General features: G+C 47.7%; 1 protein-coding gene across 4 annotated transcripts in view; it reads right to left on the bottom strand.

Moving 5' to 3' along the window:
- The window catches only part of MACROH2A1 (macroH2A.1 histone), a 71,527-nt gene extending 47,700 nt beyond the window's left edge, over positions 1 to 23,827 (bottom strand). For all 4 annotated transcript variants that reach the window (XM_039473081.2, XM_039473113.2, XM_039473111.2 and 1 more), the window contains exons 1-2: positions 23,634 to 23,827; positions 12,865 to 13,069 (exon numbers count right to left, since the gene is read on the bottom strand). In XM_039473081.2, coding sequence (XP_039329015.1) covers positions 12,865 to 13,036 — 172 coding nt within the window. In that variant the 5' untranslated portion in view covers positions 13,037 to 13,069; positions 23,634 to 23,827. The remainder of the gene's footprint in view (positions 1 to 12,864; positions 13,070 to 23,633) is intronic.
- Between the last annotated feature and the right edge of the window lie 730 nt (positions 23,828 to 24,557).

Genomic DNA, 24,557 nt, shown 5'->3' with positions numbered 1-24,557 from the left:
CCAGAATCCATGGCCCCCATCCCACCTTTTCAGAAGTTAAGTGTCAGGGTCTAAAGCCTGCAGAGCCATCAGTTTGGAACTCTGGGCCTCAGCAAAGCTCTTCATCTGCTTGTCCCAGGGGCCTCAGAAGAATCAGAATTCCCTAGAGAAAATAAAATCTACAGCAGTGACGTGAAAGTAGCATTCCAAAGACGGTTCTGAGTCTGACACAAACTCATCTACTGTTGTTAAGCCCACTGCAGACTCCTCCGAAAAGTCCAGGAGCCAGGGGTCCCAGAGACAGCATCTAGTCCAGTCTTCTGCCTTCCCGCAAAATCTCCCAATAAGATAGAAATGCAGCTTAATTTGGGAATCTGTATAAGTTCTACTGACTGGCACTTTCAGCCCTGTTTCAAAGTAAAAAAATTAATTTTACATTATATGTAACAAAAGGGAGCTACGATTCTTAACAAACATTACCTTAATCTAACCCATCAACCCGACTCAATGCTGAATACCTTCCTTGTCAGGAAAGTCTTCCTCTGCCTTCCTCACGTCTGGTACTGTTTCAGCTACCCACTCTGTCTGCAGTGGAGAGCAGCAACCACAAATGGCGCTGTGGTGAGCTCGGGGTCTGCAGTCAGATCTTTGGGGTTTGGATCCCAGCTCCTTCAATTATCTGTAAGACGTGGCCAAGTGCATCTAAGCCTCAGTTTCCTCTTCTACACAGGGGGAGTGATAGCTGAGCTTACCTCTAAGCTTATGAGATTAATGTTACCAGGTAAAATGTTTAGTACACTCAGTAAATGCAAGCTACTACTGTGAAGGCTACAACCGCACTACAAAAAAGTGCAACAAGCTTAACAAGAGAAAACTACTTCCTTTGCCTCGGTTTCCTCTATCTATAACTGGATGATTTGGATGGGGGAATGTGTGCCAAAACGAGGAAAAAAGTGACAGAAAACCTGGTGTTTCCTCTGCCAATAGTTTACTCTTTGCTGTTATGCTTAACAGTTAACATATGTTTGAAAAATGCACTTGAACTTGATTAACCTCAGTGCTGCCAGACCTGTCTTGATGGAACACAGTACCCAGGGCGCCCCCACGGGCATCTCTACCTTGGGATGAAGTCTGGAACTTTTGCCTGACCCCAGCAGAGCATGTAGAGCCAGCGGCTCAGGCAGTAGAAGTCAAGGCCCTGGGAAGGAGAAGGTGCCTGGGGAGGCCCCGAGAAACCTGTTCTACTCCAAGGCCTGGCTGGCAGCTGGGCATGACCCTCTGACCCACCAATTACTTGCTGTCAAGGACTCTCAATTAAGTTACAAGGAAATGGTTAATATGTATGTTTGTTTTGATAGGGAAAACCACAGCCATTTGTTCTTAATTCATCTCAGGAAGGGGTGAACAATCAGCGATGTCTGCTGAAATGAAATGATTTGGAAAGTATCATGTAAAGAGGAAACTCATTTAAGGAGCCCTGTCATGGTACCATTTCCCAGATGGACTCAAAGGGAAAAAGCAAGGGGCCGAAGAGTGAGTTTCATGGGCTGCACTGTGTGCAGGGAGGAGGCGACGTCTGCTATTGATTGGGGTACACATGTTCATCAAGACGGGAGCAGCTTTGCTCAATGGGAGCAGAATCAGGAACTTGGTCAGAGGGGACATTTTGCTCTACTCCCTTTTGTGCTGTTTGAATTTATCTTCTGCATATTCTCCTTTCAAAATGAAAAGAATTATAATGCTGGATAGATGAGAAGCTGCAGACACTTCTGCTACTCACTGCCCCAGCTGACCTTTGGTACCACAGGTCACAAGCACCGTTACCCTCAGATACTCTGTCCCAGCCTGCTGAATCCCCCTTCCCCCCAGAAAAGGTTCTGGGCATGTGAAGACTTTCTAGGTTCTTCATGGCTGTTTTGAGAGCAGTGTGAGTGTGTCATAGAAAGGGAGGCTCCCAAGAGTGACTACGGCTCCTGGGGTCTTTACCAACCCCACCTCTGTGCTGTCTGCCCATGTGGATTCCTGATGCTGAGGACTGCTTGTTTAAGGATTTGCCTAAGCTCTGACACCTAGGATTCCATCTCCCCCTTCACTAAGGGGACAATAAAAGGACACTGGCCAAAAAGCTTCCCACTCTCCAGCCCTCCTCAGTGCCACTGAGTGACACAAGCTCCCCATACCTGACTGGGCACTGTCCTCTCCAAGGCCTGCTGTGGCTCTTTGGGCAGCTCTCTGCCCAGTACCTCACTTGCTCTGCCACTGCTACAGCAGCAGCTCCAACACAGACCAGACCGCCCCTTCCCTACAGGCCAGCACATGTCACTCCAGGGGCCTTCACCTTCCTGTCTGCACGCTCTAGACTTTCCTCATCCCTGTCCAGGACTGCCTGTCCTTCAAAGCCCATCTTGCAGGACCCCTGTTCTCCCTGCCCATAGGAGGCCAAAAGAATGTCTCTGGCAAATCACCCATGACTGTTGCAGGGTCTTCATTGAGCCAGCCTTGGGGACTGGCCATTTACCAGTCTTCTTGAGGTGTCTGCTGGCTGCTTCAAGACAAAGGAAATGGCAAGTGGATGAAGTGCTATGGGGCTCAATTCCCTCTGACTGCTATGGTCTCTGTGCTGGGTGACTTTGGAGAAGTTATTTAAACTCTGAGCCAATTTGCTCCTAAGCAAGACAGCTGGTTTGAGGATTCAACAGTTACCAAATGTAAAGCATTTAATCAGTGCCTAGCATACAGTCACTGTTCAACATACGGCAGATGTTTTAACTGCTTCACCTTTACCTAGAATTCAGAGCACTTCCCCCCATGTCCCTAAAACTAATATTACAAGCTACATTTAGAATATGAACTGGAGACTGCTGGGGCCTGGGATGGGAGTGAAAGGGCAAGAAAAACAATGCCTACTCAAGTCAAGTACCCTCATTTTCCGAATGAATAGCAGATATTGACTTTTAGCAGTCAATATCCAGATTTATAGAGGCAACATAAATGTGAACCAAAAATTACCTCAGCTACCAGTTACCACAAGGAGCATCAATCAGGATATCAACAGCAAGGGAAACCAACACATTAGCCATTTCCAGAGGCCCTGGGTTTGTTTTCACATGGCTCCCACAGCTCTGCAGGGATCACCCCTTCTATAAAAATCCATAGTGTCCCCTGTAGGCAGATGGGGTGATGACAACCCTGTGACAGGCTATCTTAGCACCAGGTACCACTATGGGCTTCTAAAGAGCCCAGCACTGGGTGCCAGGGAACCCACACATTCTGGCCACTAAATGGAAGATGCACCTAAAAAGGAAGGAGGTGTGGTGAGAAGAGGAGGAAGATAAGGGAGGGAGCCAGGGTCAGAGTGGTAGGCTGAGCTGAGCAGCCTGGCAAATCCAAAGAGGGTTTATGTCATCTTCTTGGCAACCAGAACTGGAAGAGGGTGGTGGGAAGAGACAGAGGGAGTCTGACTATGATTAATACCCTTAGGGTTTGTCTTCTTGCTAGAGTTTATTTATAGCTCTGAGGAGTGGCTCTTTGCTTTTAGGAGATTTTACTCTGGGTTGACTTGACTAGACACAGAAGCCCTCGGGCAGGAGAAAGCAAGCAAAAACACCGTAAATATGTTCTATTGGTTGCTGATATTTTAACAGGAAGACAGTGGGAGAGAAGACATTTGTGGAATTCTTACCTACTTCCTTCTCCTTTCAGTGAGATAGTATTAACAGTTCTTTTAGAAGCCCATCCTGATGGTCATCCACAGAGGAACCCTGGACGCTGGGTCCCACTCCTGGGACACTGCTATCTCTAATCAGCTGGGCAGCTCCTGACTTCCTCTGCTTTTCAAGGTATTGCTGAGATCTCCTCCGTGGCTTTTTTTGGTGAACGTGAGGATCAGCCCTCGCTACGCTTCTAATACCTTCCTGTTTGCCAGCAACAGCTGCCCTGCTGCGTGCTTGCCTCACACAGGTGTGGCCCACTCTGCCCTCGTGTTAATCCTAATTATGCTTCATTTAAAAATCCAGGGGTCTCATTTAATTCTCATCCTCATCAATTTCCTGGTAACATCTGATATTACCAATGCTCTCTCCCCCAGAAACTCATCATTCTTCTAACTGGTCTGCTTAGCCTTCAATAAAAAACTATTTACCACGTGGCTGCAGAATATCTGACCTTGTGCTGGGAGCGTATACAAAGGTGAGGGAGGGGTGGGGAAGGCTCAGGCCCAGCCCTGCGGTCACTAATGTGGCTCTGATGTACGACATGCCACCAGCACCCTACAACTCTGTGGAAATCAACCATGATTCTTTTGACCCCAGCACCCAGCTTGGCACTTTGTACCTAACTCTTTCACAAATGGGTAATTCCAAATGAATTACTACACAAGTGAACCAAGCACTGCAGTGGTCAGTGGTGATGAAGGATGGAAATGCAGGGAGGTTCTCTAAGGCCCAGACCTAGTTTCATGTTTTAGAACATACACTTGGGCTCCGTAGCAGGCAGCATGAATAATGAATTAAGCTATCTCTGTAGCAGATAGCTTTATAGCTATCATCCTAAGGAACATAGCCTCAAGCTGGGCTCAGGATCCAGGCAGGCCTTAACTCAACAGTCCCAAGTCAGCCTCAAGGTTAGCTGAGGGGTCTAGAGGTATTGAAGGATTAAGGGCAGATCAAAGATCTTCATATTCTCCCAAGATCTTGGTCCAAATATAAGTAAGTCAGCCTCTGCATGTGCCCATTATCCTTTTGATTTCCTGTATTTGGCATTTTATTTTCTAGATTTATTTTTAAATAAAAAGGGAAAAGATTATCTTTTAAAAGATATGTAACATATATAAGAACTAGTAACATGGATTATCTCCTGGGAAGAGAACCAGATACACAAAAATGCGGGAAAGGCAATGCATGTTGCAGGGTCTATCCTTTCATAGTGTGTGAATTTTACCATTGGTGTTATTACTTACTAGAGAAAGTAAGTTTAACAAAAGTAAAAAGACAAAGACCTACTAGATATGGGAAATATAAAGTATATAACAAGACAAATGGATAAAGCAGAAAATTAAAGTCCAGAAATAGCCCTAATTATATCTAGAAATTTCATGTCTGATAAAACTGGCATCTCAGATCACTGGGAAAAAGATGAAATATTCAATTGTGTTTGGATAACTGGGTAACCTTGTGAAACAAAATTAACCTGATTCCTATCTCCCACCATATAACATGATAAATACAAAATGGGTCAAAGTCTAAATGTGAAAAACCATAAAAATACTGAGCAAAAGCATGAAGAAATGTCTTTATCGCTTTAAAGGAGGCAGGTTTTCCTAACGATGATTCAAAATTCAGCAGAAACAGACGAAAAGACTCCTTATATTAGAGTTATTTAGATAAAGAATATAAAATAACCATGTGAAATATATTTAAATAAAACTGAAAATGAGGAGAAAAAAAGATGATAAAGAATGGCCAAGCATTAACCAGGCACAGTGACATGTACCTGTAGTCTCAGCTACTCAGGAGGCTGAGGTGGGAGGCTCACTTGTACCCAGGAGACTGAGGCTGCAGTGAGCCCTGATCATGCTACTGTACTTCAGCCTGGGCAACAGAGTGAGATCCTATTTCCAAATTAAAAAAAAAAAAAAAAGAAAAGAAAAATGACCAAGCAGATTCCAACAAGAATGAAATAGGACTTCTATAAATGAAAATATCATAACTGAATTTAAAATTCAGTGACTGAATCTGTTTAATAAAGCAGATTAAATACATCTGGAGAAAGATTTAGTAAACATGAAGATAGTTCTAGAAGACAGATGAAAAGGTAATTATCCAGCAAGTAGTCCAGAAAGACATGAATTAAAAACATGACCGAAATTAACAGATATGGAAGACAGTAAAGTATTAACATATGTTTAATTTGTGTTCCATAAGAAGTGACTAGAATAAAGAAACTGTTCGAAGAAAGGATGGCTAAAAACTTTATAGATGTGATAGACATGTTCAAAAATAGAAGTTGAGAACACATATCACCAAAAGACCCTCACTAAATAAGATTCTAAAGGGTATACTTCAATAACAAGTGAACAGATCCCAAATGGAAGGTCTAGATCAGGCGTCCCCAAACTTTTTACACAGGAGGCCAGCTCACTGTCCCTCGGACCGTTGGAGGGCCGCCACATGCTGTGCTCCTCTCACTGACCACCAATGAAAGAGGTGCCCCTTCCTGAAGTGCGGCGGGGGGCCGGATAAATGGCCTCAGGGGGCCACATGTGGCCAGAAGGCCTTAGTTTGGGGACGCCTGGTCTAGATGAAAAGAAGGCACACTTAGTTTTGGTCACACCTTTTTCCTTGCCTGATTTCAGAAATAGGTTTTGTGGTGCTGTGTGCTTGTCTGCTGGCCCAAGCAAAAGCAGAACCCTTCATATGGAACTTGTTTACCCATTTGCAGACCCTGATGGTAGAAGTAACAGTTGCATGTTGCCCTTAAAAGTGGTGTCATGAGACAGCAGTGAGACTCCTTTGACTTTTGAAGATTTACAGGCAGCATGGCTTATCTTCAAGATAGCAATGAGATTTTCAACAAATGGTGCTAGAACAACTGGATATCCACATTAAAAAAAGGCAAGTCTAGATACAGGCTTCACATGCTTTACAAAAATTAACTCAAAATGGATCATAGACCTAAATGTAGAATGCAAACCCCATAAAACTTCTAGAAGATAACACAGGAGAAAATCTAGATGACTTCGGGTTTGGCAGTAACTTTCTCAACACAACACCAAGTGTACAATCTATAAAATAAATAATTACTAACCTGGTCTTTATGAAAATCAAACATCTCTACTCTGTGAAGGGCAGTGTTAGGGGAATGAGAAGACAAGCCATAGAGTGGAAGAAAATATTTGCATGAAGCAGCAATGAGGTCTTTCCCCTCTCAGATACAAGTATTACAGTCTGACTGCTGGCCTTGGGAGAGCAGGGGAAAATGGGGCCATTGCTTCACAAAGTAGGCCCAGATCATGTTTATACTTTCCTGAACAACTTTGTGGACTCTTTAGAAAGACCATGAAGACTAGATAAAACTCAGTTTTTGAGCTCTACAGCTGGATTCACGTGCCCCACGAGAAGCATGCTATCAAGCTATGCTGCACCTTCACATCTTGGGTAAGACAGAGAAGTACTGGTGGAATTCCACTTCCTGGTGGCTTCCAGGCTCTAGCCTCAAACCCCGAGGCCTGACCCACCTGGGTATATTAACTTGCTGGCCATATAACACCACATCATCAGGGAAATGTCAAAGGCACATAGAACTGAACTGATTTTTTTTCAAATGCTCTGTGAATGTTTAACCACCACGGAATTATCTATTCCCCAAGGAGACTGAAGGAAGCTTGGCAACTTAGTGCATGTGGGGAGCACCTCCTCAGGTATACAATTTCTTTGTAAAACTATGTGCTGTGATGTTTCCGTGACTGGTCGTCAGTGAAGACCATCAATAGCATATGTTAATAAAAACAAATAATTAGAATAAAATCTGTCTTTTACACATACACAAAAGGCATTAAGTGTCAGCTGTTCTCTCCGGGTAGTGGGATTATGAATGAGTTTTACTTTCTTAATTTTCAAACAAATTACTCACATAACCAGAAAAGGGAACATACACTTAAATATACTCTGCACACTCTAGTACCCACTGGTGTTTCAACTTCAGTGTTCTTTTCTCTAGTTGTAACCCCACGGCTCCTTAAAATTCTTAATCTTCCCTTGCGCGTGCGCGTGTGTGCGTGTGTGTGTGTTTTAATTTAAGGAAAACAGAGTAAGGGAGGGGCTTTGCAGAACACAGCAAATGCTGTGGCATAAGCCCCAGTGCAGCATGAGTGTCCAAGAAGGTACTAGCAAGCATTAGCTGGGTTCTGGCCTGATGTATCAGATAGTCTAATGGAGGTGCACTCATGCAAACAAGCAAGGACGTGGGGGCTCCTAGGGTCTTGGAGCATCAAAGAGCCAAGCCTGACTGTCCTCTTCTTCCTGCTCAATTTTTAGCTGTTTGAGTCCAGGACACACTGTAGTGTCCTGGATAGGAAGGTGGTAAAGAGGTATGGGACTTATTTTCAAGGTAAGTGACAAAGCCAACTGCAGGCTCTCTCTACCTCAATCTTCCAAGCTTGTAGGATTGCTTCCCACATGAGAAATGCCAAATGAGATGGATGCTGGCTGAAATGACTGTAAGTGTAACAGGATGTGCTGCTGACAGGAGTGGGCTCTCTCTCCACTTCTAGGAGATGGAGGCAGGGATGGGTTGTGGCCCAATGACCAAAACTAAAGGGATATGCAACATCTGACCTGAGTTAGAGACTGGAAGTCAAACAAGCCAAAACTCAGGATGAGGACAATCACATTGTTAGCCAAAACCAGATGGCAAGATATATTTCTAACAACCATCTCTTTTCCTTGGGGTTTTATATCAGGATGTAGTCAAGCCCAAGGGCTGGCCTCATTCAGTCAGTAAAGTGGCTGTAAGATCACTCACGGGACCCTGCTTCTTCCCCAGGTCAGGAGCTGGCTCCATAAACTTCACAAGGATTGGCCAAGTACCTACAGGCAGCTTCAAACTGGTGCAGCTGCTATCAGAGGACGCTGGGTCTCTATTAGAGGAGTATGGAGGCTGTGGTCATTGATAAGAGACAAGAAAAGGAACAGGATTACAGTAGACTCCCTTCCTCTGTCATACTTTAACCCTAAGCTTAGTAATAGTTAACGTCTGGGCACTTATAATGTGCAGGCATGGAATAAGGACTTCACATGTATGCTCTCGTAAGAACCCTGTGAGACAGCTACTGTGATCCTCATTTTACAGAGTATAAAACCGTAGCATGGAGATGTAAGTGACTTGCATAAGCCACAAGTAAGAAGTGGCAGCTCTGGCACCAGTGCCCATACTTTAAACTGCCCAGTTCTAGAACACAGTGGACCCCAAGTGGTCCCCAGAGCTGGTCACCTACAAGATGTCAGCTCCCTGCTTGAGAAGCACCTAGTCTTAGGTTGGCCCTGCAGCTCAGCAGTCCTCTTAGCAATTCCTGAGCATCTAGACCCCTCCCATCTCTCCCACAGGTATCTTTGGAAGGTAGGAGGCCTGGCCCAGCTACTTCAAATGGACATCCATGTGGCACACCCCATCACCATGCCTGCAATTGTTGATGCCACCTGTAAGAATCTGGGCTATGCAGAGAAGAAAACAATCCCTTCTTAGGGACTTCAGGCAACACCTAAACAAGCAGGGCAGCTCTGGTAACTCGTTAAGAAGCATTCTCCAGAAACCCACTTGCGATCCTGTTCCCCGCTTGCAGCATGGGTGGTCCTGCATCACCACAACCTTTCTCTTGCCTATACCCGTGTCTGGACAGGAAGCACTTTGGGAGTGGAGATGAGTCGGTGTGTAGCTATGCCAGGCACATCACAGCTCTCAGCAAGGAGAGCTTGAGTGGCTGGGACTTCCCTCAGACGTCTGCCTTGTGTTGGAGCACAATGTTGGGGTCACATCCTTGACCAGACCTTAAGCTGCCCGAAATCTGGTACTCCAGCTTCTCGAACCTCTCTCTGTAGCTTCCCTATGTTCTGGAAAGGGGCTGACTTGGCACCCAGCAGGCACGTCAAGACAGGTAAGTGGTTGCCAGAGCCCCTCTCCCACTTCTTGCAGGGCTGGCTGGCACCTCTCCAGGTCTCAGCTGATTTCTCCTCCTCAGAGAAGCCTTCCCTGGCCAGCTCATCTCCAAGCCCCCGAGAAGCCTGGGCCCTCCTTTGACCTGCTTTCACTCCTCATAGCACTTTCAGTCTCTAAACTGTCTAGATTGGCTGGCTGTCTCTTTTCCAGACAAGAGTGTGAGCTCCACAGAGCAGAGATCACTCTGCTCTGATTACTCCTGTGCTCTCACACAGAGCCTAGCCTGGTGCCTGGCAGACAGCATGTGGAGTGAATGAGAAGAGGCCTCTAGGGAAACAAAATTGAAGAGCAGAGCAGAAAGAGGGCCTGGACACATTTCCTTCTCACTCAAGGACCAACAAAGTTCTAAGTGGGCAGATACCCAGAATGTCTAACATCCATGTGCTCCCACATCTCCACCCAATAGGCTAAGGGCTGGCCACCTTCTGAGGACAATCAGTGTGGGTGTGTAGACTGTTCTGAGGGGTGGAACAGAGCAGTATTCTCACTAGATAAGGCCACAGAGTTTGGCTCCTCTCCCATCATGAAACAGGACATAAGTGACCAAGCAGTGACTGGGCATGGTACTAACTGCTCAGGACATCCTCCTGAGGTCAGTTGAACCTGACTCCATGTTGGGGCAGGCACGGTCATGCCAATGTCTCAGTGCCACATGCAGGCAGAGGAAATGCCTCAGATTCAGCCAAGAATAGGCCTGCTGGAAGGTCTTCATAAAACCTAAAAATACACATTATTCTTTAAGATACAAGAGCTGATGTGGCTGATGCCAGAGTAAGGATCTGCTCTGAGCTACTTTTCCAGTGATAGTGATGGGCTGTCCTGGCCAGTCTCATGCCCTGCTGTGACCTCTCCCAATACCTACGATAGCTGGGGATATGGATGATAGATATGTGAGCCACTGAGTCAAGGTCTCTAGCCCTCCTAAGAATGGACCGCTGGCATGCACCTCAGGAGCACTGGGCTCAGATTCAAAACTAGCCATGCCCAGACCAGGAAAACACAGATTTATGTGCAGCACAGGTAGTAGTTGCCTGAGATATGACAAAGCAATGGTATTCCCATCATGCACTTCAGAAAAGAAGAGAAAGCTAGATGGAAGAAATGAAACTGAGGTTGTACTTGACTTAATGATAGTGTCTTTGAACACCTCAGGAACAGGCATCATGGCATTTGGGAGCCAGGGGCTGCCTCAGTTTGTGTAGCACATTAGCTTTCCCATTATGCTCAAAGCCCCTTTGGCCCTCACAGCATCCTGGAGTTGGAGTAGGGACAGTTGACTCCATCCGAGTTGTAAGAAAATTGGGGTCCGAAGAAGTTAGGTGTCTCCCTTTAGGTCACACAGCATGTACACTAACCAGGCAAGAACTAGAATGTCTTCTGCTTCCTATCTAGCAACTTCTCCCAGTCTCTCTGGCTGACTGCCAATGTTATACATAGCTTTCCTGTATGTGTCACCTAAGTTCTGGGCTTGTTTCCTCATCTACACTGAAAAATCATGCTTAGCTCACATTAGCAGGCCTGCTACCTATAAAAGTCTTTGCTAAGCAGAAAGTCAAAAGTCCCAAAATATGTACAAATTCTTAAGTCTAACACTATTACTTTTCATGCCCAGATGCTTTCAACAGAACACAAAAACTACCTTCCTGATGACTGTGTTTGCTATGGGAAAACCCTTGACCTTGCCTTACTGAGAGAGCTGGGAGTGCAGGAAACAACCCAGCTCTTGTGCTGCGTGGATGTATCACTTTGGGAGAAGCATCCTGTCTTGCTGAGTCGCCCCTTTCTGGCTGTAGCAAAGGTGGCTGCAAGAATCAGAGTACTCTTTCCTGGCACCTATCGACCCACCTGATCATGTCTCAAGCAATACATAGTAAAAGCATTACGACAGGACAGCAGGATTTGGGTCCCTTCTCAACCCCTTACAGGTTGTACACAAACCCCAGAGAAGTCCTTTATGCTTTGAGGCCTGGTTTTTCCATCACTAAAAATGGGGGTAGTCTCCCTCCCTTCCCAGTTGGCTTCCCAAAAGTGCTATGAAATCACAAATAAGATTGCATTTGTGAACAGGAACAAGGACCCGTTGGAGAGATGGCTGAGTCCAAGACTGGGGCAAGGGAAGTCCAGGGTGAGGCTGGAATACCTTACTGTGTTATAAGGCAAGGAAATATACGGAAATTGATGGAGACATGGCAAAAGGACATCAGAACCAGCTTGAAGATCAAATTTGAGGTAATGTAAGCATTAAAGTTAGTAGTGAAATAACTTACTAAATTTTAAAAAAATCTGTGAACCAACATTTATAGTTCAAAAAACAAAAAACAAAAAAAGGAAGGGCACAGGGAGAGCTTTTATTACAGAAGAATGCCAACTAAGAAATAACAGAAATAAAAGAAATTTTTGAAATCACTATTTTATAACCACCAAGAAATGGGGAAAAAAAAAACCCCACTATTTTATAACCACCACTGTAATAACAGATTCAGGTAAAATCATCAAGGATTGCTGAAGCCATTGGGTGAAATACCGTGGTCTGGGATGTACAGAAATCCAGCAGATACCACCTTAACTCAATGAGCAAGTGGAACATCACCAGTGATGGGACGAACCAAGTTGATGCCTCCAGACGTGACACACAGAGAAGGATGAAGCATCTCTGATACCATTCTCCTAAGAAAATGCTCATCCTATGTCTAATCCTAAGACCAGCCCAGATTGGAGGACATTCTGCCAAACAACTAGCCTGGACTCTTCAAAAGTATCAATGCCATGAAAGATTGTTTTAAAAGCTGGAGAATTGTTCAAAATTAAGTAAGACTAACAAACTGGCAGTGAAATGCAATGTATGATCCTGAAATGGATCCTGGATCAGTAAAGAAAACAAACAAAATTATCAAGGACATTATTGGGACAACTGAGGAAATTTCAAAATGGTCTATACAGCAGCCAAAAATAAATACAGAAGTATCCACCATATCCGCATGTATGCCCGCATGCACACACACAGGTGGGGGAGATAAAGATGAGGCAAGATGTTAACTAGAGAATCTAGGTGAAAATGTTCCTTGTACTCTTCTTGTAACTTTTCTGCAGGTTTGAGATATTTCAAAATAAAAGAAATGAAAGTGGTCTTTGGAGAACTATAAGAAATGTCCAGGTTGACTCAGGCACACTCACCTGTCAGGTATTCCAGGACGGCAGCCATGTACACGGGTGCCCCTACTCCAATTCTGTATTTGGGGTGGCCTTTCTTGATGTACCGCAGCATCCGCCCCACAGGAAAGATGACTCCTGCTTTGGCAGACCGGGACGTCTTGGTGGACTTCTTCTTCCCACCGCGGCTCGACATGACGGTGATCTTGGAGGCGGATCAGTGAGCACACTGTGAAGGCAAGAGGCACACTGGTCAGGGTAGCCGGGGACAGCACGTGTCCCCTTTCCAGATACACGCTGGTCCCCTGGAAGGAATGGGGTCTGCCTGCAGATGCCACTGTCTGCAGCTGTGTGGCCCTCTGAGTCCACATGATGCACTCTGCTGGAACAGTTTGATCTGTGAAGAGAAAGGCTTGGTTGGCTCTGCATAGTTTATACCATGACATTGATTTTATTTGCCACTTCCATTTAAATGTTACACTGACCATGGCTGCTCTTAAGTGCCTTGCCATTATGCCACATGATGAAAAGGAAAATGGGATTTCTTGGCCACATTCTATACACTTGTTTAATAATTGCATTTTCATACAGTTGAGACCAGGGCCGATAAATTTACAGAAGGCTTAATAAAAGAAAAGAGAACTATGATACTTGCCCCTAGAAAGATGATGTAAAGGCAGGTACCTAGATTCTCTGATGACAGCAGTATCTCTATCTTATCATTCTTCTTCCTTTTTTTTTTTTTTTTTTGAGATGGAATCTCACTCTGTTACCAGGCTGGAGTACAGTGGCGTGATCCTGGCTCACTGCAACCTCCACCTCCTGGGTTCATGCTATTCTCCTTTCTCAGCCTCCTGAGTAGCTGGGACTACAGGTGCATGCCACCACATTCGGCTCATTTTTGTATTTTTAGTAGAGACGATGTGTCACCATGTTGGCCAGGATGGTCTTGATCTGTTGACCTTGTGATCCACCTGCCTCGGCCTCCCAAAGTGCTGGGATTACAGGCATGTGCCACTGCACCTGGCCTATCTTATCATTCTTTATCTGTGAGAGGCAAGAACAGCTTACAGGAGTCAGTACAGTATATAGCCAGGTTGCAGTAAGAGGCAACCTGAACACTTCCAGTCTGCCAGATGGGCCAATCTTTAGAGAAGAGAGAGAGGTGTTTTTCCTTCCTTGCTTCCAGTCCCTATCCAAACAGCCACCCAGTCAAGAGGAAAACCCTCCTCTACACCTCTTGTGAGCTCTTTATCTCCACCCCCAGGATGGGATCCTGGTCATCACTATTTTAAGCAAGTGGTCACAAACGTTTCCTGAGAATGTCTCCCTACCACAGCCCCCTCTCCTCTAATCTACCCTCTACCCCATGGGTGGGGCAATCTGGGTACGCACACAACTGAACATGTCCTGGTCCTGGCCTGAAAGCTTTCTGTGGCTGCCACAACTTTCAAGACACAACCAGGACTCTTTGCCTGCTACAAAATGCCCTAAAAATCTAGGCCTGGCACACCTGTCCATTTTTGCCTTGGGCCCCTTGTGGTCTAAACTTGAACACAGGGAGCCACACAAGGTTCCCCCCAAATGCTCTTCCACTTCCTTTCTCCCTGCCTAGGCAGTGGCTATTCCCTTTGTCTGGGACCTCCATTATCCCTCACACTTGCTCTGTCCTCTGCCAGTCCTTCCAAATGTTGGGATCTGGCCGTTCCATCCTCAGGGCCCCATGTGCTGCACACAGCATCGATGTACATGGGCCCATTCTCCCATCAGACTTCAGGCAGGTGAAGGGGTGCCCCTAACTGTATCCCTACTGTAATGCCACCTAAGTTCTCGAATGTTTACTAAGAGCATCCTGTTCCTTTATGCATTCACTTTCAGGGACTCTGCTGGGCAGATGTGGTCCCTGCAGAACTGGTGGGAAAAAAGACAATAAATAACCCCCTAGTCATTTAAAAGACAAATGTGATATATGCTTCAAAGGGCCAGTGTGGGGTGCTGGGAGAGGGTATATGAGGGGACTTGGCCTCTTCTCGAGCCCCCTAAAGTCCTACGAACATGCATGCTCACTGAACCAATTGGGCAGGTCTCCCATGTATTGATAAACTGAGGTCAGGCTCCATGGTATTTGGGGCCTTCTGGCTCCAGCAGTCAATGCTGTGACCACTGGAGGCCACAGGAATAGGAGTCCCTGTTACTCTGATGCTACACCTACACTAGTGACAGTGTCAGGACATGCCATGGTCCACACTTAACACGTCTCTTGACCCCAGGAGCATCTCAAATCATCTGCCTGACAGAGATGGCTGTGAGGGCAGCAGACAGAATTCTGGGCACTCTGGGGCTGCTGTGGTGAAGACCCTGGTTCTGGAGTGATGTTAGAAGAGTAAAGGCCCCTGTCATGAACACCCTGTCAAGGTGACCAAGTCTTAACTGCTCACTGAGGGCTAGAAAGACCCAGAAGGGTCTAGGTTTTTCTGCAACAATCAGTTGGCTCCATTCCTTGCTGTGATGAGCTTCATTTAAAAACATTCCCTGCAAAATGGTGCCTGTGCTCACTCTGGGCAGGAAATGGTATGTGTACATGTGTATGTGCCTGTGTCTTCAGGGAAAGCTGTCATTGCGTTTCTGAACAGTCTTTTGCTTTACTACAAATGTGTTTCACAGACCAACAACCTGATACCTTTGCACTAAGAGCTTTTAAATCAGAATGTCTCCCCTCTTTTAAGCAGGGGAGGCCTGTGGTCAGTGATGATTAAGAGCAGCTCAACCCTTTTTCCTACTAGAGCACAGACTTCAGCTTTGTTTCCCAGCTGACCCACTGGGCATGTCTGGGGCTGCCTGTGCGGGAACTGGACAGTGCTCTCCTCCAAGGAGGAGCCATTAACACTCAGGGACCTGGCAGGTCCTAGACACACTGACTCCTTACAAGTGATGCTCCTTGTCTTTCCCTCCTCTGACTCTACCCAAGTCTTTACATCAACATGCCAGTGACTCCAAGGTCTCCATGCCAGTGCAACACCTGGCTGCTGAGCCTCAGAGCTCTGTTCTGACTACTGATGGCAAGGGCCCACTTAGAAGTCCCACAGGTTCTTTCAACTCTTCTGGGTCTCTCAGCCACATCAGTGGCAATGCCATGTACCAAGCCAGCCAAGCAGCAGTCAACCTGGTCCCAACTTCTTTGCCCACCCACAGCACCCAAGCATTAGCCAAGCTCTGCTAAACTGCATGCAGAACCTCTCAGGCCTCTTCTTTTCACCCTCCCTGTGTTGGTTCAGCCTCTTTACTTCTGACCTATTCTCACTGCACCAGTCTTTATCCATGGACACAAGAGGCAGCTCTGCCCACTGATGATTCCCCATTGGCCTGAGCTCCTACACTAGCCACAAACAGCATCCTTCAGCTACTTCCACGGCACTGCTTCCTGCCACCCCTGCCCTGGCTCATATACCTCAGGCCACCCCTGACTTCCTGAGCCTGTCACACTGTGTTAAGGATGTCTCTGAACATGCAGTTCTTCTGTCTGGAATGCACTTTGTCCTCTTGCCAACTTGCTGAACTGACAGAGCCTCCCTCTGCCACGGAGACTTTGTGGATGTGACCACAGCCTAGAATTGCTCACTGCTCCATGTTCCCATGGTATATATCCCAGCACATGCCTCTCCAACTTGAGTGAACTGCAAGCCACTCGATGTGAGGCACTGTAGTCAACTCATCCCAAGAAAGGCCTGAAATATCACAGCTCCTCTGGTGCTACCCTGCTGGCAGAAGAACTTCACTTCTCATTTTGAGTCAGGCTCCTGTCCAATAAAGCAGCCTCCCCACCAATGGGGTTGTCTTGCAGAGACTCTGTTCTTTACCCCTCCCCATGTTCTTCCTGCACTTCTAACTATAGTTCCCCAAGCTGCAGCCACAGCTATGAAAGAATTCTGACTAAGCCATGAAGACGTATGACATCTAGCAACATGTGGTGGGTTTCCAAATACCCTCTGGAAAATCACCTCATAGTTGTGCAGTCTCAGATAAACCCATGCATGTGCCAGGTCCATCCTGCTCTTCCAAGATCTACACAGGTGTGGGAAGCTCCAGTCAGGCACCCATGATGAGGGGGAGAGTGACTATGAGGCCAATGACAATTGAACATTATGATTAATAACTAGAAGTCCAAAGCCAGACTGACCTGATTATAACCATGGCTCTGCCACTTACTGGCTGTGTGTTTTTGGGCAAGTGATTTAACCTGTCCGAACCTAATTTTCTTATCTTACAAGTGGAGATGATGCTAGTAAGGGCCTCAAAGGGTTGGTGATAGAAGTGAACCAAAGCATCCATGTAAGGGCCTGATACTCACTCACTGACCAAGTGCTCAGTAGTTAACAAAAACAACAATCCGCATAAGATGAAAGAAAGGCCATCCTCTTGCAGAACAGATCTTGGACATTTGCACTGAAGATACTGCTAGCTGCTGTAACAGATAAGTCTCTACAACTTATTTCTTCTACTGAAAAGTCCAAAATGGGTTTCCGTGATTGGCTGCTGCTTCTCCTCCATATAGTGATTCATGATGCCTACCATCTTGTGACTGACATCTTCAGTGCATGATTCCCAGGGTTGCATGGAAAGAAAAAGATCATGGATAGTAGCCTATGAGGGTTTTCAGGGGTCAGGCTTAAGGTGGGGCACATCACTTCTGATCATGATCCATCAACTAGAATTCAGTCATGTGGCCACAGCTAATTGCAAGAGAGTTTGGGAAATGTACTCTGGCTATTTAGTCAGAAGAAAGGAGGAAACAACCAGTCTCTGTCACACAACAAACCAATTTGAACGCTGACCCTAACACCAGAATGAGTGACCAGCCAAAACCTATTGGACCCTGTTTGACCCATGTTCTGCATCCAGCCTGGTCTGAGAAAGACAGCCCTACATCATAGACAAAGCAGCTTCCTAAGCACTCAGCATCTCTGCGGGGCAGTGAAGATGGTCACAGGAGACAGCTATACTACCTGGTCAAACTGACAAAGATGTGTTCTTCCTTCAGTAAAACAGGAGGCTTCACTAATCTTGATGGCTCTGTATGCTTTGAAGACAGTGATAGGTCCTCAGGGAACTGTGTCCATTCATCGTTGCATGCTAGCTTGACTGCCCTTTTGGCTGTTATCAGGGTAGAAAATGAAGGTTCTATGGTTGATCCTGAAGGGATCTCTGTGGTCTTTATTTCTGCAACTCCAATTACAACTCAATCACAATAAACATTAACCTTGTTTTCAGAACCTCAGAGCTACCCAAAGACAAACTTTTGTAGAGGAGCTGTATGGAGAGATGAGTCAGACTAGAATGAGAAGCAAGAGTTTGACCACAGGCCCCTCAGCAATCAAGATGTGACTGGAACAACACAGTCCGTTCTTGTAGCACAGGGCTAATTAGAAGGCTGGCTATGTAGACCCCATAAATAAGGTGAACATGAGAATAATAAGCTGTGTACTACTAGGAGGGGCAGTAGAGGCGAGGAACCAAAGTGCCATGGAGGCCCTGCCACACCCTCCTATCCCTCCCCAGCAGGCATCCTAACAAGCTGCTGCTCCCTGCACTGCAAAACACTCTCATTCCCACTGGCACCTTTAGCACATCCAGCATGCTCAGTCTGGACACAACTCTAGCCCTTTGTCTAGGGTAATCCTGCCTAGTGGTCCCAATGCCTTCTCTGGCAATGATCCATCAAGGTGCTCCTTCCTCTGCATTCCTGCCGTGCCCATGCCTTCTGAGTCAGTCTAGTTTGGGGCAGCTGCATGTCCAGACTCCAACCTTGTGCAAAGGCCCTGCTGAGCTCCAACCCATCTCTATTTGCAGCAACCAGAGATCCACCAGGATGAATCTCTCCCTCTCAGTTCCCTCAATGGATATGTCAGCTGCAGTCCCAGGGCCCAGCTAAAAGTGCCTCACAATCTCTCTCAGCCTGCCCGTATTCTTTAATACACTCAATTATTCTTCTCAGTGTTATGTACAGCACTATGCAAATGCAGTTTCCAGCCCTTCCTTCCATCATGATTGCCAGCCACTCTAGATCCCATTTACACATAAATTCTGAAACCAGCTATCACATTCTTAGCACTCAGTTCACTGTATCGTCCTTGCCTGTGCACCTGTCTGTTTTGATGAAATGAACCAATTTGCTCTGCACATAACTGTATCTCCAAGCACCCACCACCCTGCCTGGCACCTGGTACATTCAAATGCTGGCTACATGGTAGCTGATTCGTTGGCACTGACAGTTCATGGGGTTCCCTTGAGAAAGAAGAGGGCAGCATTTCCAAGGGCCACAGGACTTGGAGCTATGGTTAGCGGGACACCAATCAGGGACCTTCTCTTGGGCCATTCATGTACATACACTTGGCAAAATCCCTATGAGAGCGTAGACACTCAAGATTCAGGGAGCTTGTGGAACTACCTTGGGGATTCTCAGGAAAGGAACACTCCAGATGCCCTGACAGCTGGGCATAGATCGCACAAAGGCCTTATGACTCTGTGACAGTTCTATGGTTCCAGTGACCTCTCTTCCTGCCTCTGGCTCAGTACCCTAGACTGCATGAAAATACTTACCTTCCTCACACCTATAAGAGACTGACTCCTGTTAAAGTTTCAGCACAGGAAACCCTTAAACAATCAGGGCACTCATGAAACCACTGGAATAGTTAATCATGAAGTATTTTATTATCTAAGCAATGAATACATGCATACTGATCCCATGCAATATTGATTAGAACTGCTGGGGAGTTGCTTGTCAAAGAGCCCTATCTTCAGCCCCTGAGAACAGAGGAGCCTGAGCTATCAGTGCTCAAATCACTGTTGATGAGGAAGAACTGCCCCATCTGTTCTGGCAGCTGTAGAAATGCCTGCATATCCACATGCATTTGTCACCTTCCCATCAACTCCAACCACAAAGGCAAACCTGAGACACTTAATTCTGAAGGGCAGGACACTAATCCTGTTTACGGCATTCTTTTCCCTATTGCACCAAATGATTAACGGTGTCACCCGCTGTCATGTCCCCAGAGGCATGTGGATATACTACACAACCATTGCTCACAGAGCTGGGGTTCACAAGCTGCACTCTGATTGGCTTGGATCAGAGACCTGTTCTTGTACTCTAGCCAATCAGGAAAAATATCTCTCTCCATTCATGAAACACTACATCATAAAGTGAGCCAGATGATTAAAGAACCTGCAGTCCACTCTCAGTGAACTAAGGGGATTGCAAACAGAAGAGACAGACCAACTGAGATAGTAAATAAATTGTAAGCCATGTATTTGGTTCCAGCAGACCTGCCTTACTCCTGTGTTAAGATTTTCAGTGGCAGGAAGAAACAAAACACAAACACAAGTGGCATTCACCACAGGCAAGAAACAGTTTTGGGGACGCCAGTCTGGGGTTGAAATTTCACCTCTGCAAACCCATTCCTTGATGTGCTTCCCAGAGATGCACTGAAGGAACTGTGCAGCTTTCTACATTTTAACAGCAAGTCGCTGCCTGCCTACTTTACAAAAACACTTTCCTACATATTCCTCTCTCTCTTAAAGGTTGTGCCAAACTCTAAGATAACCAACCAGTCTAATATAAGGCCATTTAGAGAAAAGTTAAAGTGTGGGCTTCAGAGGGCAGGACTCTGATCAGGCTTAGCATGCAGAATCCACTCAGTATTTATTGAGTAGACGTGTTCCCAATAAGAATAAAAAGAACACCTGAGCCTGTCTCGCTCGGGCTTAGAACTCTTCAGCGGTTCTTTTTGCTCTTAGGATACAGTGTGGGTCTGCCCAGGATCCTTTGTAATTTGTCCTGTTTGTCCCTCCCTGAAGCCTCATCTGACTCCCCACCAGGACTTAGTCATCCCGAGCCTCTGGCAGTTCCCCACATAACCTCTGTCCTTTTCTTCTAAGATGCACACGTGTGGTTCCCCAGGCCTCAAACACTTGTCCCCACCTGCCCTCCTTTGCCCAGCCAACTCCTACTTGAACTTTCCACGTCAGATAAGGGCTCACTCCTGGCTAGGTTAGCCCCCTGCTGGGGGCTACTTGGGGCCTTCTGCATTGATCTCACAACAGCCACTTGCCTGCCTTCTCCCTAACGTCAGCTCCCCCAGGGCAGGGGCTAGGCATTTCTTAATCATGGCTGTGTCCCCAGTGCCTGAACAGGAGCTAATTCCCAGGAAATATTTATGGAAAGACTGTGAGACACTGACCTGACAGGTTTGGTCTAAGCAAACAAGCTATACAACTCTTAGGAATGAAGAGTTGACTCACTCAGGTTCATTTGCAATCGCTGAGGCAGGGTCCAATGGACCTCTAAATCTACAGAATGTGGGAAGAACCCACAGACAGATCTGAGCATCACTCGCTCTGCCCCTTCCTAGCCCACGTTCTGGGAATGGGGCTCTGAAAAGCCTGTCACAAATCCTTGGGGAGACTCAAATAAGAACCAGAGGCTGCTGCAGTTCTGATGAACACCACATATAGAGTCTTGTTGGGTTCTTCGGCTTGAGGTTTTCAGTTTATGCTTTTAAATAAATCTCCTTTAGGTGACTTGGGGCCGCATTAGCTCTGAAGGCAGGTCCCAGAACACATGCACTCTGAGCTTCTCAATGGGGGAAGGAAGGAGAGGCACTCCTCAAGTTCTCCTCTCTCAGGAACCAGAAGAAACAGCAGATGGAGATGAACCACTCCCTGACACTGGCCCATTTGGTAAAAACTAAACCAGTGGCGTGGTTGCGTATTAGAATGCCACATGTGATGTTCCAGACAATTCTCAAAGTTTAATAAAATGTGAGTTATATTGTGCCTCCTTCTAAAGGCCTCACCTCAAACAACTTTCGTTTACACACCCCTCTTAATGCCTTATCCAGGGATCAGCATTAACAATGGTAACAGATCAAAACCAAAGAACAGACTGGAGCGATTTCTCTCTCCTTGTAAAACCAGAAGGGGGAAGAATTTGAAGTCTTTCAAGAGTTTTGTTGTTGTGTTTAAGAAAAAGTAAGTTTAGTCGGGCGCGGTGGCTCAAGCCTGTAATCCCAGCACTTTGGGAGGCCGAGGCGGGTGGATCACGAGGTCAACAGATCGAGACCATCCTGGTCAACATGGTGAAACCCCGTCTCTACTAAAAATACAAAAAATTAGCTGGGCATGGTGGCACGTGCCTGTAATCCCAGCCACTCCGGAGGCTGAGGCAGGAGAATTGCCTGAACCCAGGAGGTGGAGGTTGCGGTGAGCCGAGATCGCGCCATTGCACTCCAGCCTGGGTAACAAGAGCGAAACTCCATCTTAAAAAAATAAAAAAAAGAAAAGAAAAAGTAAGTTTAAAAACATACTCTTCCTCATTGGAGAGTCTCTTGTGCAAGACCGAGATGCTGCTGCCCAACTTTGGTTAAATGTGTACAAAGGGTATTAATTCCAGTTGCAGGCATAAGGTGTCTATTCAGAGTTAACACCTCTGACAGCAGGCTAGAAGCCTAACACTGGCCTGCAGTAGGTGAATTCCACCTAATTTACAACTCGAGACTCCCACTCAAACCTAAGATTGTTAAAAAAATGCCCGACTCCCTGGAGCAAGGAGCTTCGGAACAAAGCACTCCCCCTCACTTTAACGGTAAAACCTCAAACCACAAAGGTGGAAGAAAAGAGGGAAGCTAGCAGGAGTGCCCCCTTTGTCTATTCTTATGTGCTGTTTACTGGGTAATTAAGATCTTACAAGGACTTTATAGTCACTGTAATTGTTAAATTCAACGTTTGTCCCAGTTGTTTGTACAGAAGTCTCTCACTTTCAAACTCAGAAACATTTCTCCTAACATCTTGTCTAAAAGAAGCTTTCAAGCAAGGTACTGACCAGCTCCTTGAGTGATCTGTGGCCCCTGCAGAAGTGGGGGTGGGGAGCGCCATGTCGCACACCTGTTGTCAGGTGACACTGCCAGCAGCATCCTGCGCACTCACCTCCCCACTCCACCCCACCCCCAGCGAGGCTCTTTCCTGCTGGCCTTCTCCACCCAGGGAAGCCTACAGCCTTCCGGAGTTACCTTAAAAAAAACAAAACAAAACAAAACCCTTCCTACCACAAAGCAAACAAAAGGCTGATACCGAGACCATCGGGAGCAGCGGGGGTTCCCGTGGCCCCTTCTCCAGCCCATCCTTGTACCACCTCCCCAAACCCGTCCCCCGTTGCAGCCCGGCTTCAGTCCCATGAGCAGCTCCCGCCCTACTTCCCTGCAGATAGCGAGCCAGACGCCTACCCCTCGGCCCCCCAAGGCTCCGGCCCGACTTATTGTGCCCTGGCCAGCAACTCCTGGGCCGGCGGGAGCTTCACCAAGTACAACTCCGCGCACAGCAGCTCCCGGGCGCCCAGGCCCAGGCCGGCCAGCCAGCCAGCGCAGCGGGGCCTCCTGCGGCTTCGGGCCCGGCCCGTGGGCCCAGCCCGTGCACCCGCCCCAGGAAGGGTCGCCAGGGGAGGCGCCAGCACGGTCTTTTTCCCACAAAAGCGCCCAGGAGCCGGCAGGGGATGTGTTTCGAAGAGAAGTTGGTTTCCGGGTTTGTTTTCTGAACAAAACCAAAGGGAATCCCGCGCGGCCCGGCAGGGCCTAGGAGAGCGTCGTGCGCGCGCGAGAACCCGGCGTGGGCCGCGCGGAGCCCGGCGGCCCGAGCCCGGCCGAGCGACACCCCGGTGTGCGCAGGCCGGGCCGCTCCCGGGCACTCGCGGCCGGACCCGAGCGGCGGGGACAGGGCGTGCGGCAAGGGGCCCCCGCGGCACTTACGCGGCGGCGGCGGCGGCAGCTGCAAGGTGTCTCGGCTGGAGCCCTCTCGGCCGCTCGCGCCTTTTCTCTCTGCGCTCCTCGCTGGCCCGCCCGCCTCTTCGCTTCCCGCCCGCACGGCCCGCGCTCGCCCCCTCCGCCCGGCGCCGCTGCCGAGTGAACTGGAACCAGTCCTCGCGGCCGGCTTCCCACAATGCACAGCGCGCTGCTCGTCACATCCCATCTCGGCCCCGCGCGTCCGGCCGCCGCGCCCGCGCCGCCCGGCGCTCCGGCCTTGACCTCGGGCCCGCGCCCTGCCCACTGACGCCTGCCGCTGTGCGCCCCAGCACCCGCCCGCGCCCCGGACGCGAGGTCCAACCCGTGACCCCGGGGGGGCCCAGAGCCCGGTCCTTGGGAAGGGCCAAGTTCTCCCCTCGAGAGGCGCTTCTCCAGGGTGCGTCCCCGCCTCTGCGTCTCGAGTGAGCGCTTGCTGTGTGCCTGGCCCTGAGCACGGGACTGTCGCCGCCACCCATCCTTAGGAACCTTCCCACTAACCCAGTGGGGAGGCACGACGGCGGTTACCCAGGATCGCGATCCTTCTTCCCTCCCCAGTCAATGCCAACCCTCCCATCCCCCGCCTCAGAGGCCCAGCTGTCTTTAGATACAGGCCACCCCCAAGCCGGTGTCTGTCCCAAGATCAATTACTGCGCACCCGGCTCCCCTGGGGTTCTTCAGTTAACCCCCCATCACCCCGAAATCTGGAACCTGCCTTGCGCCTGGAAGCAGTTTCCTACTTCGCTTCAGCAAAAGTTCGCTTTCGGACCCAAGTTGGGAATTACTAATATAAACAGTGATTCTTTATCATCACACACTTCAAAAAAAAAAAAAAAAAAAAACCCACTGACTGGCAGAAAGAGGAGGGGCCGCCACAAAGCCCGCCAAGCCTTC

This window comes from Saimiri boliviensis, chromosome 1 (genome assembly GCF_048565385.1).
Source record: "Saimiri boliviensis isolate mSaiBol1 chromosome 1, mSaiBol1.pri, whole genome shotgun sequence".
Taxonomy (NCBI): Eukaryota; Metazoa; Chordata; class Mammalia; order Primates; family Cebidae; genus Saimiri; species Saimiri boliviensis.
This window is presented reverse-complemented; position numbering and strand designations above follow the sequence as displayed.